Source organism: Eptesicus fuscus, chromosome 12 (genome assembly GCF_027574615.1).
Source record: "Eptesicus fuscus isolate TK198812 chromosome 12, DD_ASM_mEF_20220401, whole genome shotgun sequence".
NCBI lineage: Eukaryota > Metazoa > Chordata > Mammalia > Chiroptera > Vespertilionidae > Eptesicus > Eptesicus fuscus.
Window position 1 is genome coordinate 14816033 of NC_072484.1, and position 18930 is coordinate 14834962.

Consider the following 18930-nt stretch of genomic DNA (forward strand, 5'->3'; position numbering starts at 1 on the left):
GCTTATTGCCCCTTTACCTCTTTTTGCATAGTTTCACTTCTGCCTCTTGGTTTATGCAATTCTTTTTTCAGGGACTGCCCTTTGCTTTCCTCCTCAGCTGGCCCATTCTTCCAATTTATTCTGGCAACTCCTGCTAGAGCTGCCCATTCATTTCTGTGAACACATATGATATGCCCCTGCTTGTTACGATTTGATTATAGAAGGATGTTCTTAGTTTTCCCTTAAGGTGGCTATGTCTTAGCTTCCTAATGAGACGATACAGTTCCTGAGGCCAGCAACCATTACTTATAATCTTGTGTATGCCTCACAGTGATCTGCACCTGTTAATATTTATTGTTGCATTAAATTATCAACTTATATTCCATGCAGTTATTTGGTATTTTTGTGTTAAAAATATTTTTTTTCACCTAAAACTCTCTGGATAAAAGAGATAGGAAAAAAGGTAGAAGTCTAGCTAGATTTAGATCAGGTTTTGACACGAACAAGCTGCATGGCTTTAAGGTACTGTTATCAGCCAAGCTGGTGTGGCTCAGTGGTTGAGCGTCAACCATGAACCAAGAGGTCACTGGTTTGGGTTGCAGGCTCCATCCCCAGTAGGGGTGTGCGGGAGACAGCCAATGTTTCTCTCTCATCATTGTTTCTATCTCTCTATGCTTCTCCCTTTCTCTTTCTAAAAGTCAATAAAAACTTAATTTTTTAAAGTACTGTTATCAGAGAAATGCGTAGATGGTCTTTTTCTGTTGCTAGTGGGAGTTTGTTATCGCTGAGGCCCCTGCAAGAGGATGAGATTACATCCCTGTGTTTCCAAAGTCCCATTTCCCTTCATCCAGTCCAGGAAGAGGTGCAGTTGGGGACTCAGCAGAGCTAGAAGCAAAGCCAGTGTCTATAGTTTCTATTCCATGGTGGAGCTGGGTCCGGCACAGCATTAGACTAGTTGCAGCCCATTAGTCCATTGTGTGTGGATTCCACATGGCCTATGGAGCATAGAGCCCTGCAAGCCAGGAACAAAGAGCGCCAACACCTCTGTTTAGGAGTTTAAGTATCTCAGATCTTCCTGTACTTGCAGTGGCCATGCCTGCTCTGGCCAGTGACATGTTCCCAGGTGTTACTGAAAGCAGGTACCTTCCCACATCACCTTGACCTTACTGGGCTTGTGTCTATTCTTCCTTTGTCCAGTCCCTTCCCCCAGGATCTGTGAGGAGCAGATCTGTAGAGTGTTAAACTGCAGCTTCCTGGCAAAGCTACACAAATGCATGTCCATAATGTTTGGCCCTCCCCTTTACTGCTTTCCTGTTATTTATAACTAGAGGCCTGGTGCATGGAATTTGTGCATGGGGGGGGGGTCCCCTCAGCCCAGTCTGCACCCTCTCCAATCTGGGACCCCCTCGGACATCCCTCTCACAATCTGGGACCGCTGACTCCTAACTACTCACACCTGCCTGCCTGGTCACCCCTCACTGCCCCCCTCTGCCGGCCTGGTCACCCCCCACTAGCCCCTGCTGGCCTGGTTGCCCCACGTTGCCTGCTGTTCAGTCATTTGGTCATTCCTCACCCCCCTGCCAGCCTTGTCGCCCCACGCAGCCTGCTGTTGGGTTGTTACTGTGAGGGCATCCTGACCAATTTGCATATTGCCCTTTTATTAGTATAGACTAGTTAATTACAATGGTATCAGTACTTAGCGGCTCTTTACCTTGGCTTCCACGTACATAAAGTGAAGGATGGGACTAGATGAGCTCTGGGGTCTCTTCCAGCTCTCCCAACTTATGATACTTCACATGTAGCTTTGTTTGAAGTCTTCAAAACAAGAAGTTCACAAGGGAAGTCATTTTTAGCATGAAATTTAGTTTTATGCTTTCATTTAGTTTTCAATATTAAGTTGATTTGACTCTGATTAGCCTTTGTATATCTAAACATCTCAGTGGGTTTTTCCTCTAGAGCAGCTCTGTTCAATAGAACTTTCTGTGATGCTGGGGATATTCTATATATGCTCTGCTAAAACATTCAAACATGTTAAGAATTTTTGTGAGTTTATTTGAGCCAAACAGTCGACAATTGCCGGGAAGCAGAATCTCAGTGGATTGGGATAATGCTCCAGAGAATGGCAGTTTTTCATTTATTTTTATACTTTGCAATCAAAGGAGGAGACATAGGTGGGTTACATGAAATCCATTGGTGATAGATTAGAGAGGTGGGAGAAAACAAGCGTAAAACCTCTGGGGTTGGATAAAAAGTAAAATGATAGACACATTACTTAGGTGGGTACAGGATAGTTAACAGTCAACAATTAACATGATAACAATAACAATGAAGGAATTTGTGGTATCTGCCCTGGTGCCTAGAACATTGGTTGTGCCCTGAAGGGTCCAGAAAAAGGAAAGTTACAAGTTACCTGACATTTCAATGATATGTTATTGTAGATGCAAAAAGACAATAAGCTCAGTTAAGGTATAGATTGACCTTGTCAGTGAAGATACTGGCCTAGGAGGTAACTACCCACCATAACTGCTTTTAGTTAAAGTTTAATTTCAGACCATCCTTTGTGGTTACTTTAGGTCTTAGAGTTTGCAAGACCGCCATGCAGGCCTTCCTGAGCTTGTCAGGTTAGCATGTGGCCCCTCTCATCCACAGTTCTATCCAGTTAGGTAACCACTAGCCATATGGGCTGTTTAGTGCTTGAAATGTGGCTGGTCTGACTGAGTGACTTACATTCTAATTTTAAGTAACTTAATTTAAATTTCTGTTGCAAGTGGCTGATGATTAGGCAGAGAACCTCTATAGTCTCCCAACAGAGCCTGTTGTCTCATTTGAAAGACTCCTCTTTGTTAAACACTGATTAATCCTCAGCATGTTGCATGTCCGTGTCCTCTGGGGCAGGGGACTTAAGGTTTAGTGTTTTACAGAAATGGTTTCCCTGGGCTTCTCAGGCATTATTACCACAGTGTCCTTAGCCAAGGGGGGATAAGCATTAATTTACAATCATAGTTTGGGGACACATGACTTTAAAGTGGCCTTTTGTACACACAAAATTGAAAAGCCACACACAATTTTATTTTACTCTTTTCATGTTTATTTTAAGACTAGAGGCCCGGTGCACAAAATTCATGCACTCGGTGGGAGAGTCCCTCAGCTCAGCCTGCACCCTTTCACAGTCCAGGAGCCCTCGGGAGGTGTCCCACTGACAGGGGGAGTGGGCCTAAGTCAGCAGTCGGACATCCTTAGCACTGCCGCAGAGGCAGGAGAGGCTCCCGCCACCACCACTGCGCTTGCCAGCCATGAGCCCGGTTTCTGGCTGAGCGGCACTCCCCCTGTGGGAACGCACTGACCACCAGGGGGCAGCTCCTGCATTGAGCACCTGCTCCCTGGTGGTCAGTGAGCATCATAGAGACCAGTTGTTCCGCTGTTCAATTTGCATGTTAGCCTTTTATTATATAGGATGACAATAATATTTTAAGTAATGGACAAATTACAGAATAGTTTATCTCCTCACCACATTTTCCACCTTCCCTCAACCTCCACCCTCACCCCCAAGATAAAGAAAATACTTTTGGTGTCATTTCAGGGTGATGCCCGCTGTTTCTCCCTCACCCCTTTTTTGGTGGGTGAGATCGGGCTGGAGAAGCGTGGACATAAGAGATGAACGACAGTAGGCGAGATGCCCAGAGAGCAGAGGACATGTGGGCTGCTTCAGGGGTAGACAGCCGAAGGGGCATAATACTGTGGTCAGTAGTTTTTGTTTTCCTTTACTATCGAAGATAACAGTTTGGTTGTTTGAAACATACTGTAGGCTCCTGCATATCGTCTCCTCCCCCCCCCCCGCCCCCCCGCTCCCGCAGTGTGGAGGTAATGCTGGATTGGAGCAGGACTCCTGTGTGCAGAGTCTTGCTGGGTGTAGTTATGTTTGGTAGTCATGATTGACCTGCGGTGAATGCAGGGCTGGCATGGAATTTCTGTCTTATTTTAATGGAATTCAGCACTGGGTCTCTTGTTCTTCATTGTTACAAGTGAGCATATAGATAGCTGGTTTAGCCTCTGATTCTTTTCCTCAAAATATGGGGAAAGGACTTTTAATAGCTTTCCTGAATATAACACATTTGGATCCAGTGCAGTGCCTGGAGTGTTGCAAAAGGGGAAACAAATAGCTGATTTTCATTCCATACAATTGCTTTTTATATGCCCTCCCTCCTGTAATTTGAATATTGATTTTATTTCACATATAAATGCATATATTTATAACTTTTTACATTTAATAGCATCACTCTACCTCAGATGTTAATAATGAAGAATTGCCTGAAGAAAAGGTAGAATTATGAATATAATAGTAATCCAAATAATTTTGAGATGTTTGTTTCCATTTCTCCTCCAACACCTCCCTCCCCTACCACCACCCCCACACCTTCTCCCTTCTTCTATTGGTGGGACTGTTTATCTTTTCTAATCTTTGAAAATGAAAACAACTTAGAATCTCCTGCAGAGGTTCTGCACAGGTTGAATCATAGGCAAGTCAGCTCACTCAAGGCAGGTGTCCTATAGGATTAAATCACAATTCTTTTTCTCTCTTAATACAATGGCTAATACCTCTTCTTATGAGCAGATAACACCTAGAAAGACAGCAGAATTTTATTTTTACAATTAACCTTTTCTATGGCTTCTGTTTTTTTTTATTTTTTATTTGCTGTTACTTATTCCAGACTGTCCAGTGTTCAAAAATATTTCCATGCTGCTCCCTCCTCCCCACAGACAGGTGAAGGACTTCCTTCCACAAACTCCTCACTCTATTGCTTTTTTTCCTTAAAGGAACATTTTACTGTTATTGAGTGGAGGAGGGACAAGAACAAATAACACGAACAGGGAAAACAGATTCTTCATAAATCCTTGGAATTTAAAATCTTATTGAATTCAAATATTTGGATACTTCAATAGATTTTTTTCTTTTTAAAGAATGGTTCCAGTTTGGAATGTAGCTCCTGGGTCACTGCCATAATTCTAAATGTTGGATAGCAACTGAGAAAGGCCATTGTCAGTTCAGATATCCTAGAGAACATTTAAAAAAAGACAGAGACACCCCTCTCACCCATCTTCCCTTCCCAAAGCTGCCCCGAGTTCCTTGGCAAGCAAAATTAGTGCCACTGGTTATCATGACCAGAATATTGGGCCACCTTTTTGACAATGGGGCATATTTTAATGCGTTATATGTATTTTAAGTGGTCACGGAAGTGCATAATTTTTCTGGCTCTCTTCATAACATTAGTCATACTAAGTTTTTATTACTGTTGAGCTTTTGGTTGGGAGCAACTCTAGATGATGTCATTATTATTATGGTGTAGTGCGACCTGCTCCACAATATTCCTTGAGACCCTGTCTGTAGGGAGTAGAGGGCTGGGTGGCCTGTTAGGCTCTTTCTCACGGGAGCTCATGTATTGCCTGTGGGGGCGAGTTTGCTCAGTAGTCATTCCTCAGTGCCGTGTCCTATACCAGGTACTCGGGAAATGATAAAGCACAGGGCTCAGGTTTTTTATTTTGATAAGCAAATGGTTATTCTGCTCTCTACTTTTGTGGGTTTTTTGTTGTTGTTGTTGTTAATCCTCAGCTGGGGATATTTTTTTTCCATTGATTTTTTTTCTTTTTAGAGAGAAAAAAAAAATCAATGGAAAGGGAGGGAGGGAGAGGAGGAAAGAGGGAGATAGAAACGTTGATATGAAAGAGACACATAGATCAGTTGCCTCCACATGAGCCCTGACCTGGGCTCAGGATCCAACCAGCAAGCCAGGTATATGCCCTTGACTGGGAATCAAACCCACTACCCTTCGGGGTGTGGGCAGACCATCTAACCACTTAGGCACACCAGCCAGGGTCTGGTGTTTACTTTTGACCATGAAATGTTTGTGAGCTCTGCACACTGGAAGATAACAACAAAATATAAACATCTAGTCCTTTCTGGAGACTCTTTGAATGCATTGTTTATGGTTAAAATTTGATGATATTATTATAGCACATTAATAATTTTAATTAAATTACAAGTGTCTGAGTTGAAAGGAGCCATTTTCAATGGAAATTTTAATTTTTAAATTTAATGATCAAGACTATAGTGTTCCTTATGTCTCAAGACTTAGGTGTGAAACTTGGGATTCAACCAATAGGATACACTGAATTACTCAGTCTACCTTCAGGGAAGGGAAACTGGAGATAAGATGTTTGTGAAAGTCTGAAATTACATTCTTGTGATTATCTGTTGCAGCCCAGGTGCCCTGAGCTTAGGGGCCTGCTGGTCCCTCTCACTTGACTCATTGGTAACTGACACTCTCCGGAGCAGGTCCTCCGGGAGGCAGCAGTAGCAAGTGTTTCTAAGAACCCTTTAAGGGCACATGGTGGAAACCGCACCAGGGCTAAATTATATGGAAAATTCACAATAAAACTTGAGTATGTTGTATTTATTGTTAGAACAGCAGACGATCAGTAGAGTGTTTTCCTTTAAATTGATTGGAATTAATGTGTTAACACAACTTGGGCGAGTTGATTTCATTCATATATATATATAAATTTAGGAGGGAGTTGTACAAATATTTGCTGTGTTATAAATTTTCTATAGCTTGTTTTGTTTGGATGTGTAGCATGGTGGCTGTTACAGAGTGACACCTAGTGTTTGATGTGCTTGTGACACTGGACTGGTTGGAAGGGAATAGTCTGGCTTGAAGCCTGCAGGGCAACAGCTGCTCCTGCGGACTTTCACTGAGTGAAGTTGGAGGAGTGGCCAGTCCAGAGATGAGTGCAGGACTGCAATACTTCCTATTGGCGCTGAAGTGAGCGTTTAAATCCTCTTAAGTTTCTAGGGTGGTGGGAACCATGTGGGGCACCTCACAGGGGCTTTGTGATTTCTAGTCATCATTTAACCTAAAAACTCTCTGGAAGTGAGTGTGTGTGTGTGTGTGTGTGTGTGTGTGTGTGTGTGAGAGAGAGAGAGAGAGAGAGAGAGAAAGCGCACAGAAAAGACACCCAACTTGTACTGGTACCAGAATTGAAGAGATCTGAAAAATGTAGTTTTTAGCCAGAAAATAGAAGCTTGAAATGAAGAAGAGGATGGCAGATTGGGTTGTGACAAATCTCCCATCTAAGATCCTTCTGTAAAAAGATTCCTCCTGAATCTGTTTCAGTGAGTGCTTTATTCAGGGCAAAACAACATATTGTGGATAGAATTACACACTGTCAATTTGAAGATTTGTGAAAGTCTGTGGATGTTCTCTCATTAAAAGTAAAACAAGAGTCTAGTGTAATTTGATTTTCTTTAAAAAGAGATTAGACCTTTGCACGATCTTAATTTAAGCAAAGTGAAAAAATAACCTTACAGTCTCTCAAATGCATATGCTTCCAAGTTTTTGAATATTGCATTTTTAAGAAATGAATTTATAGGGATGGCATTGGTTCACAAAATCATACAGGTTTCAAGTGTACAGCTCAACATTGCATTTTTAGTATCTAATAAAAATGGTTTCCCACTTGTATACGTCTATTTATTTTAATCACTACTAATAGTGTTTTTCTCTATTCCAAGGTTCTGTACAGCTTATGCAGGTGCTCTTAGATACCTTCTTCTGCATATTACCTCAGTCTTTGTTCAGAGCCTCAGTTTCCGCCCTATTGGAGTATCTGCTAATTAGTCTTTTGGTCTGTGATCTTATGCCCCTTCTTTCTCCCTTACCTACCCGGAATGCTCTCTGTGCAATGTAATTCTGACTCCTGGGGCCTTTAGAACTCCTCAGCAAGGCTTTCAAGGCCCTTCCTGACCTGGCCTTTCCCTCCCAATCCATCCCTTATCTCCTATCTTATTCTGTCCTCTCTGGCAACCTTTTCAAAGGTCCCCAGACAAAGCAGCAGATCTTCTCCCCCCTCCAACTCCCCTCAGCCCCCACCGCCATACTCCTTAGTCGGCCTAAAATGCCCTTCTTGTATATCCTTTAGGATCCAATTCAAGGGTGGTCTCCCTTTTTTCTTTTAATACAAATTTAAATTATTCAGAATTAAAATAGTATGATATAGAAAAGTTAATGAAATTTCACTTTTGTATAATTTTAAAGTTATTTTTTTAATTCTTAAAAATTTTTTCATTGCAGTTTTCAATCATTATTTTGTATTAGTTTCAAGTGTTTTTTTAACTTTTTTTAATTTTAAAAATTAAAAAAATTTAAATTACATTTTCATTCAATATTATTTTATATTAGCTTCAGGTATTTTTATTTTTTATTTCTTTAAAAATATTTTTATTGATTTTAGAGAGGAAGGGCAAGGGAGAGAAAAGTAGAAACATCAATGATGAGAGAGAATAATTGATCAGCTGCCTCCTGAATCCCTCACACTGGAGATTGAGCCTGCAACCTGGGCATGTGCTGTGACAGGAATCAAACTGGTTCATAGGTCCATGCTCAACCACTGAGCCATGCTGGCCAGGCAGGGTGTTTTTATTTTTTTAAAAATTTTAATTTGAACAATTTTAAACTGTTTACAAAATTCAACTGAGTAAATTAAACAGATTTCATTGGCTTTTTTGTAAACATATTTTAGCATTCAGTATTATTTTATAATAGTTTTAATATTATTTTATATTAGTACAGCACAGTAGATAGATAATTATATAATTTATGAAGTGATCCCCCCCATAATTCTAGTACCCACCTGGCACCATACGTAATTACAATATTATTGATGATATTTCCTATGTTGTACTTTATATCCTGTGACTATTTTGTAACTACCAATTTGTGCTTCTTATTTCCTTCACTTTTTCACCCAGCCTCCTGTTCCCCTCAGGCAATCCTTAGTTTTTTCTCTGTTTTTTGTTTTGTTTGTTTATTTTGTTCTTTAGATTCCACATCTAAGTTAAATCATATGATATTTGTCTTTCTCTGTCTGACTTCTTTCACCATAATAATTTGTAGGTCCATTGCAAATGGTAAAATTTCATTCTTTTTTTATGGCCAAATAATATTTTATTGTACATACATATGTACCAGAGCTTTCTTATCCACTCGTCTATTGATGGGCACTTAGATTGCCTATCTTGTCTATTGTAGACGCTGTAGTGAACATAGGGGTACATATATATATTTTTTTGAATTAGTGTTTTGGTTTTCTATGGATATATACCTAGAAGTGGAATTGCTGGATCATGAGGCAATTTCATTTTTAATTTGTTGAGGAAGCTCCATACTGTTTTCCATAGTGGCTGAACAAATTTGCAATCTTCACCAACAGTGTATGAGGGTTCTGTTTTCTCCACATCCTTACCAACACTTATTTATGATAGCCATTCTGACAGGTATGAGGTATTATCTCATTATGGTTTATTTAAAATAATTTTTATTTTTCGGTTACAGTTGATGTACAATATTATATTAGTTTCATGTGTACAACCCTGTGATTAGACATTTATATTACTTACAAAGTGATTAGTCTAATAAATCTAATACTCATTTGACACCATACATACTTATAATATTACTAGAGGCCCAGTGCATGAATTTGTGCACGGGTGGGGTCTGGCCGGCCCAGCCCCAATCGGGGCAGATCAGGGCTGGGCCTGTCAGGAGGTGGAGATGGAGGGAGATTGGCAGGCCCGCCCCAATCCGGGCCCGATCAGGGCCGGGCCAGGCCAGCTGGGGGGCCACGGTCGATTGGCCGGCAGGCCCCACCCCTTATTGGGGTTGGGGGGCCGATTGGGGGTGGGCCGGCCATGGGGAGGGTCTGTGGGTGGTGGGCCAGTCAGCCCCACCCCCAAATAGGGTGGGGGGTGCCAATCAGGGCCAGTGGCTCGGGGAGGGGCCATGGGTGGTTGGCCGGCCCTGCCCCTGATGGGGTGAGGGGAGGGCAATCAGGGGTGGGGCCGGCCAGGGGGAGGGGCAGCGGGCCGATCAGGGTGGTGGGGGCCCATTGGGGCATGGCCAGCCAGGGGGAGGGCCTGCAGGAGGTTGGCTGGCCAGCCCCACCCCCTATTGGGGTGGGGTGTGTGATCAGGGGCAGGCCGGCCAGGGGGAGGGACTGCGGGCCTATTGTGGTGGGGCGGGCTGATCGGGTACGTGGCTGGCTGGGGGGAAGGGAGGGGGTGTTTGGCCAGCTGCCCACTCTTGATCAGGGTGGGAGAGTCCGATCAGGGGCAGGCCAGCAGGGGGGTGGGGCCATGAGGTTGGCTGGCCGGCCCAACCCATGATCGGGCCGGTTTGCTGGCCACAGTGGGCGTCATAGCAACCGGTCATTACAGTCGTTATGGCCATTACGGTTGCTGGCTTTTTATATGTATAGATTGACTATATTCCCTATACTAAACTTTACATCCCCATGGCTATTTTATAGCTCTGAATTTATACTTCTTCATCCTTTCACCTTTTTTACCCATTCCAACCCCCCTCCTATGTGGCATACATCAAAATATTCTCTGTATCTATGAGTGTGTTTCTGGTCTCCTTGTTTGTTTGTTTGTTTGTTTGTTTGTTTATTTGTTCCTTATTTTAGTTCTATTTCTCTTAAAATTTAAGATTCCAAACAAGTGTTGACATTCAGAACTCAATGAAAATACCTTGTCCATATCAGGAAGTCAAGTCATTTGTATTAAGAGATGAATGGCCAGCCCAAGACAATTGAAGAATAAGTTGCTCTTTCCATAGGTCTACCTGGAAGTGTCCATGCCGCTGGGCTCCTACTCACTTGGGTCCTTCTAAAGCCAGGCTATTCTTTGAGCTCAGGCATGCACAGGATGTTTCTTTTAAACATAACTACTCAGTTCTCATCATAGTTTTCTGAGCATTTATAACTCAAAAGGTTACTGGACTTCTGTTCTCTTCCTGGTCAACATTTTCTTTACCTAGCATCCTTGTATCATGCAGCTAGTTTCAGGAAAGTTTCTCTCCTTTTCCTCTACTTTGGGATATGTTTTGTTGGTCATTGCTTTAGTATTCCTTATATGAGCTAATATGTAATATTTTTCTCATTATTCATTGTCTTGCCTTTCTAAGTGGTATTGAAATCAAGTGTGAATCTACTGGGGTATATTGCAATCATTTGGTAATTATTTGAAAAAAACTGTTTCCCACAAAAATTTAATTACAGCCAGCAATTTTCTTTTTTCTTTTTAATCCTCGCCTGAGGATATGCTTTTCATTGATTCTAGAAAGAGAGGCAAGGAAGGGATGGAGAGAGAGAAAAAATTGATGTGAGAGAGAAACATCCATCAGTTGCCTGACACACATGCCTGACCAGGGATCAAACCCACAACCCTGGAATGTGCTCTTATCAGGAATCAAACTCATGACCCTTCAGTGCATGGGACAATGATAGCAATTTTAAAGTACACCATAGCATCTTGTACAAACTCCAGCTTATATTTCACATTATTCCTGGTCATGCAGAAGGTTCTGAAGAAGAAAGAACTATGGATAATCAGTTAAAAGAATGACAGATTCCCTGTTGTGCTGATCAGTTAGTAATACCTAATTTTGATTTCGAGTGTGCTATAATGGATTACCATATAGATGTAGCTGAGCACTGAGCATTAAACAGAGCCATGTGTTTTTCTGAAAAGTAATATTTATTCACACTGTGTGGCTTTCCTGAAATTTTTTTTTATTTTACTCTCCAGTGAAACTATAAGGTGTCAATAGTTTATATGGCATTCACAGTAGTGTAGTTTAGAATATCGGCTGCAGTAGAAATGCCATATTGTATATTCCTCAGTGAAGTAGGCTTCATCTGGGACTTTCCGGGGGACAGGCTTAGCATTTAGACACAGATGGTTGTGTGGGTCTTTATTTTTATTGACCTCATAGACTTAGTATATAAAAATGGCCATTGCAATGTTTGGGTGCAAAAAGAAATTTCAGTGTGGATGGTGTTTTGGCCTTTGAGTTCTATAAGATTCTGTCCCTTTAGGAATATTTTTAGTAGCTCTGACATTGGGCATAGTGTTTCATACCTGAACATTATTGAGTTTATTTTTAAGTGTCTTTAAAATTCATCCACTTCTTAAGTCTGAAAACTTTTATTCAGAAGTGATGATGGTGATAGGCCCGACAGAAAAGTTAGAGATTACTTGTGTCTAACTGAAAGTACCCAAGCATCTAGATACATCAACTTGCTGTATTCTTTATTATTCTGTATATTAAAAAGACATTTTTTCTTTGTTGCATACTACGAAAAGAAACCTAAATCATAAAAACAAAGAAATATCTGAAATCTGAAAAGCATGATTCAGTGCCAAATTGGTTTTCTGACTAAAGAACAGTGGGCCATGCCAGGCATTCGTCTAGTCCAAGATAAGATCTATCCGGACCTCTACAGTAATTTTCTTAGTGTTTTCTATAAGACATTTTAAAATTAACTGGCAAGATGGGATCAGAAGATGATCCTGAAATGTAGCTGATGTGCCAAGTCCCCTTGGAGGAAAATGCATGAGAAAATAAGACACTGGGTCTCTGCTGTATCGTTTGCTCAAGAAGGAGGCCGAAAAAATACAGGAAGGACTCAGTGGACCCAGGCTTCCATCAGTATGAGGCAACAGCCAATGGATGAGAAGCATTGTCAGTATATTTTGTGACCCTGAAATAGGGTACCCTTCTCTTAGTTCTACGGTCTCTTCATATGATGAGAACATTCTAATTAATCATTCACATGTTACTGTGGCGGACATAGAGATGTGCTCCTCACATCCCCCTTTAAAGAAAGAATTTGCTGTCAAGCTGTAAGGAGTGAGTTAGTGGCAGCCTCTGCCTGTTTATGCCTTTAGCTTTCTAGCCATGGTCAGTCACCCTCTTATCATGGTCACCTATAGAGGGAATTAAACTTGGGACAGTGATCTCTTTAAAAAACATTCAGGAAGCTTGCATGGGACAAGTAAAAGAAGCTGTTCCCATAGGGGTACAGGATAAAATACAGTATATATGTTATTACAAATCATTTTCTTTTCTTTTCTGAAACATATATAGTAATCACTATGGGCCTGTCATGAAAAAATTTAATTTCATTTGTAGTTTATTTTCTTTTTATGTCTTATGATTTTGTTGTTGTTGGTTTTTTTATAGAAAATACTACAGTTTCTACCTGAACGCATTTTCTTTCGGTGGCATTACCAGAGTATAGGTAAGAACAATTAAATATTTTTTAAAGTAATATAAATTTCTTCTTATTGAATTGTCAGTATTTGTTTTTAAATAATTAACACCATCAAGATAGGTTATAGCAAGGAAAATCAGCAAGGGTATGCTAGTTAAAACCAAGACAAGACCAACCTGGACTTTGAAGGAAAATATAATATTTTTCTATGCTAAAATGTGGTTGGTAGAAGCAGCAGCATGCTCAACAGAGAGCTTGTTAAAAAACGCAGAATTTCAGGCCCAGCCAGACCTGCTGAATTGTAGTCTGCGTTTTTAAATCAGAGCCCCAGGGATTCATGTGCAAAAACGTTTGGAAACATTGATCTAGAGAATTTTAAAGTAATTTTACATTTTTACTTACAAAAATATCTGTTCTTCAAGCTTTAATCATTTACTCAAAATTCTTCTGTTTGAATGCTGTAAAATGTGGCAGCAAAAGGGAACTTGAAATAGAGCAAGTTGCCATGACTGCCCTTTCTGTCCAACTCTTGACATCGGACATTACATCTCAATGTAGTATTCACAGCACAACTGGAGTAATTTGTGATACAGTTTGTGAACTTGCCCTCCTGTTTAAAGTGTTGGTTTAGTCCTTTAGCCTTAGAAGACTGACTGACATTTCCTACAACTTTCCTTTATTAGATGACTAGAGGCCTGGTGCACAAAATTTGTGCACCCAGGTGTGTGTGGGGGGGATCCCTCAGCCCGGCCGGCATCCTCTTGCAGTCCAGGAGCCCTCGAGGGATGTCTGACTGCTGTGGAGGCGGGAGAGGCTCCCGCCACCGCTGCTGCACTCACCAGCCGTGAGCTCGGCTTCTGGCTGAGTGACATTCCCCCTGTGGGAGCGCACTGACCACCAGGGGGCAGTTCCTACATTGAGCATCTGCCCCCTGGTGGTCAGTGCACCTCATAGCGACCAGTCATTCCACCATTTGGTCGATTTGCATATTCACCTTTTATTAAATAGGATTATATAGGATTGTATTTGAGGAGAACATAGCCTCATTATGGATTCTTAACTATTTGATCCTTCATACATTCAAATATTTACTGAAGGAGCGATATTTGTGTGCAAAGTTCTGGGGCAAAAACAAAGAATATCTCACCATCCATGTATAAGCCAATTGCCTAGTGGGGGTTAAATGAGAAAGAATAATTCTGACAGTATAACTGTCACTTTGAAAGAAGTATAATGGTAGCAAAGAAGAAAAGTTGAATAATTCTATTCAGAGGAATTGAGTAACACAAGAGAGGTAATTTTAATCTGAGCCTTGAAAGGCGAGTGTGAAAGGGCTTTCTAGGTGGAAAAATCAATATATAAAGACATGGAATCTGAAAGAACATGGCACATTTAGTGGGTATTCTAAAATTCAGAATGTTAATTTTAATTTAGGATTATTTATGTGAAAAATGTGACTGACTCTTATATAAACAGTTTAAAGTTATCTACAATAATAAAAGTGTAATATGCTAATTAGAACAGATAGCCAAACGACCTTTCCAGATGACCTTCCGGACGGAGCTGGCTGCAAGGGCCGAGGCAAGCTGCCGAAGCTGCGAGGGCTGAGCCCCTTGAATGAATTTCGTGCATTGGGCCTCTAGTATGTTATAAATGTAAAGCATGTAAAGTATATATGGTACATACATCTATTGAACTGAGTGACTAAATTATTAAAGATAAGTGCTGTGGTCTTTAAATCTTTCAAACACACAGAGAAGGTTTTTCTTTAAATTTTAGAGAGTTGTTGATAGCATTCCTGCTAATTGATGCTTTGACTTTGTATATTTAAATTAAAGTAAAATTTAAAAAATAAAATGTTAAGTATAATCTAAAGATTCATCATGGGGATTTGTTATTTTCCATGATATAGCAGGAACTGGTGACAATGAGAAATAACTACATGCAGTATTTTTGTTTAGTCTGTGTTAGCTATAATCTTTCAATTTTGTGTGTCATTTATATGAAAACCATACTCATTTTCTTCAGATAGTACTTTAAAATGTTTGAAGACTGGTAGGCTCCTCTCAGCATGAATACATTTATTAGAACTATGTGTGGAAATTAAATTGCGAAATATGTTGTGAAACTTTGTGAATGTACTAGACAGTATGTGGTAGTACTTTACTTCTGCCTAGTACCACATAGTTACTATTAAAATTGCTGGTACAAGTAGCTTTGATAGCATCTTACCAGGAACACTGACTCCTGGGTTGGGATTACAAAGTACTAGGTCTCCTGAGCCATCATAAGAGCAGGTGTTGTTTATCTAGCTTATGTAGTATGTAGAATAAGCTGGCCCTGTAATGTACTCAGAATGAGCCATGTTTCAGACCATGGCTGAAGTTTAACCATTTGCATGTAAAGGAATTCTTATAATTGATGATTATACACTTAGTGCTTGAATCAAACAGACTCTTTTCAGATAAGTATATTTTTCCATGATTTATCAAACTGGGTAGGAATTGGTGTTAGACAGGTCCACATCCCTTTTATGAGGATCTTCTAGCTAGATGTGCTTTGGAATGAGAATATTTCAGATTTAGAATGGCACTATGGTGTATTGATGTACAGTGAATATTAACACACTGTTAATGTCTGTATATAACACTCCTAGGGATCTGGGAAACACCCTGTAACCAAGAGAGTTATTACTTATGTAGCCTAACATATGAGTATTCACCATAAGTGGGCTAATTCAGAAGAACCTCAGGTTAGTCAGGTATTAACATCACATGAGTTCAGAGGAGGTCAGTTCCTGTACACTAAAAAATTACACAAAAACCTTCAGATTTCTTAGCTTTTCAGATTTTGCAATTGCTTATTAGGGATTATGTATTTGTAATTCTACACTTTTATATGTACCTCACTATACCTCGTGCATTCTTCCCAGTTTATTTGGACTTATTAAAACCATTACTATTTGTCACTCAAGGTATTGACCAAGTTAGTTGTAGAAACTAAGAAACTATAATGAAACTCCAGATTTCAAAGGAAAGGAATGTGCCTTAAATTTTGTCTTAGCTTTGGCATCTTGACTTTTGCACAATCTCTGAGGCTAGTGCAGGAAGCTTTTCAATAGTCAATAGCTGACATTTTTGGTTTTTGCTATCCTTCCTTATTTTAGCTTTTTACATTCTAAGTCTAGTATTCTGTATGTAATAGGAAGAACAGTGCTATATAAACATTTTTTAAAATTAATAAATATGTTATTTTTCAAGTACAGTTGGCATTCAGTATTATTTTATTTAGTTTCAGGTGTATAGCATTGTGGATAGACAGTCATGTTTTAGAAAGTGATCCATCCAATCTTTCAAGCACCCACCTGGCATAATATTATCAACTGTATTTCCTATGCTCTATTTTACCCAAATCATAAAGATCTTCTCCTGTGTCTTCTTCTAGAAGTTTTATACTTACATGTTTCACATTTATGTCCTTGATTCATTTTGAGTTAATTTTTGTTAATTTCAAATTCCTCCAGTGGACTGCTGCTCTCTTGCATTTATCATAGACATTTATAGTGCCAGAAGGTTCTGTATTTCTGCTCCACTGGCAGCTTTCAGCAGACCTTGCAGGCCAGCCCCCCCCCCCCCGAGGGCATTTATCTATGTTTTTGCCCCTTTGCTGGTTGCGGGGAGGAGGGGCATGCTGCATTTCTTATTAATTGTTTGAGGCATGATATATAGAGGGAGTTCTTAAAAAAATAAAATTAAGAAAGGATTTTATAATGTTAAATTTAGATTCGAACTATCTTTGTGAACTATGGCCTTGAAAAAGATCTTTAAATGATTGTCAGTTCTTTCTGAGTAGAAATTATCAAGAATGGCAATTCTTGGAATTGAAAATGAGATAAGCAAGAAAGTAGATTTAGAAAATATTGATGAATTTGGTTCTGTTACAGCCAAGAAAGCAAAATTATAGTACATTTTGTTTTATAAATAAAATATTTAAATAATGTGATTTAAAAAATATTTTTCAATATTTATTTTTTTGATTTTTCAGTATTTTTTAAAATTTTAAAATTTGGGGGAAATTTGGCCATTAAAAATACATTAAAAAATATATAGTGGTATGTATTTTTCCTTTTATCCCAGGCTCCAGTATGACTCAGCTCAATATTGATACTTATGTAAAATTTTAATATTGTTCATCATGGATTTTTTGTATTAATTTTAAAAACTATTTCATTAAGATATTTGTTTTGACTACTGAGTTTTTGTTGCCTCTTTAATTTTTTTTGCAGAATCTTCACTCTTCTCATCCTAGTCCCAGCCTTGATATTCTTACTGCCTCCTCAAAAGTAGTAAGACTTACATTTAAGATAATTTATAAATACAATAAAAGCTAGCCAATAGAAGTTAGGAATTCAGAGAATCAATTCAACTAATTAGATTTTACTTATTCATTAATTCTTTTTTTCACATGAATCAATGTAGTGGCAACCAGTAGGGTTGAAGAGATGGGGGTGTGTGTAATCATAGTTTGAATAAGTTTAAAAATCAAAAAGGTAAGATATATACAGATAAACTTTTTGAAATTAAAATGAAGAGGATTTCATAATGGTAAAGTTAGAGTAGAAATATCTTCGTGAATTTATGGTGTTAAGAAATACTTAAAGTGGCCAGGCAAGGCTCTCAGGTACTTATCACCAGTTGTCATGTTGAAACCTTCTGCTTTTATATCCTCACTGCACAAATTTTTTCTTATTTGAAAAGAGTTCCTTAATGTGCGTGGGCATCTGTGTTTCCTTAATATCAATCATTTTGACTCTTTTAAAGGAATTTTGAAAAGGTTCATATTCAAAGTACTTTTATCTTAAGAACATCTCTCCTTCCATGACACTGCTTTGTTTTTGAAGGCCAGCCTTCTTCCTTTTATTTTTTATCTTTTATTATAAAAACATTTTTTCTTTCTAAAACTGATCTTTTAAAAATAGATCTTAAATTTATATACTCCATTTCTAATCTATTGTTTTAAACTTTCAGGCTCAACTTTAAAGAAGCTTCTACACACTGGAAATTCTGTTAAGGTATTTATTTTAGATGAATGTGTAATGGCATTTTTTATTAATTTTAAGTTATTCCATAAAGTAACAAAATTAGGCCATTTGAAAAGAACTTTAAAAACCACTTGACTTAGTTTTTAGTTTTATTTTATTTATTTTTAATACTTTTTTGGTAATCCTCACTCAAGGATATTTTTCCATTGATTTTTAGAGAGAGTGGAAGGGAAGGAGAGAGACACACAGAGAGAGAAACATCGATTGGTTGCCTCCTGCATGCACCCAACCAGGCTAAGCCTTCAACCGAGGTATGTGCCCTTAACCTGAATCAAATCTGGGACCCTTCAGTCTGTGGACTGATGCTCTATCCACTGAACCAAACTGGCTAGGGCTTAGTTTTTATTTTTAATTGAGAAATTATATTTCCAATATTGTTAGTTTTGTTCTTACATCGTAACTTACTGTGATAGACATTTTAAATATTATTAGGAGAAACTGGCTTGGGATTTGGAGTTTAGAATTCTAATTTTGATTTTGCTGTATACAGTTAGGGAACCAATGGCAAGGTGCTAACTGCCCCAATTTTATCATCAGAAAAGGGAAGGGGCTGAACCTTTCTAAGCTTCAGAGCTAACGTGCATGATTCTGTCCACCCAGTAATCTTGTTAAAATTATTGTTGTCTCTGAGTTATTTTTGAGCACCGTTGTATGGGAAAGAACAGCAGAGCCTTCCTCTTAAATATTTATTGATGTACAGCAGATTGATCTTGTAATTTAAGTTAAAATTGTCTTATTTT

General features: G+C 39.1%; 1 protein-coding gene across 1 annotated transcript in view; it reads left to right on the forward strand.

Moving 5' to 3' along the window:
- The window catches only part of RALGAPA2 (Ral GTPase activating protein catalytic subunit alpha 2), a 288867-nt gene that overhangs the window by 36141 nt on the left and 233796 nt on the right, over positions 1–18930 (forward strand). Inside the window, exons 4-5 of the mRNA XM_028144951.2 lie at positions 13059–13116; positions 18117–18160. Of these exons, the coding sequence (XP_028000752.2) occupies positions 13059–13116; positions 18117–18160 (102 nt within the window). The remainder of the gene's footprint in view (positions 1–13058; positions 13117–18116; positions 18161–18930) is intronic.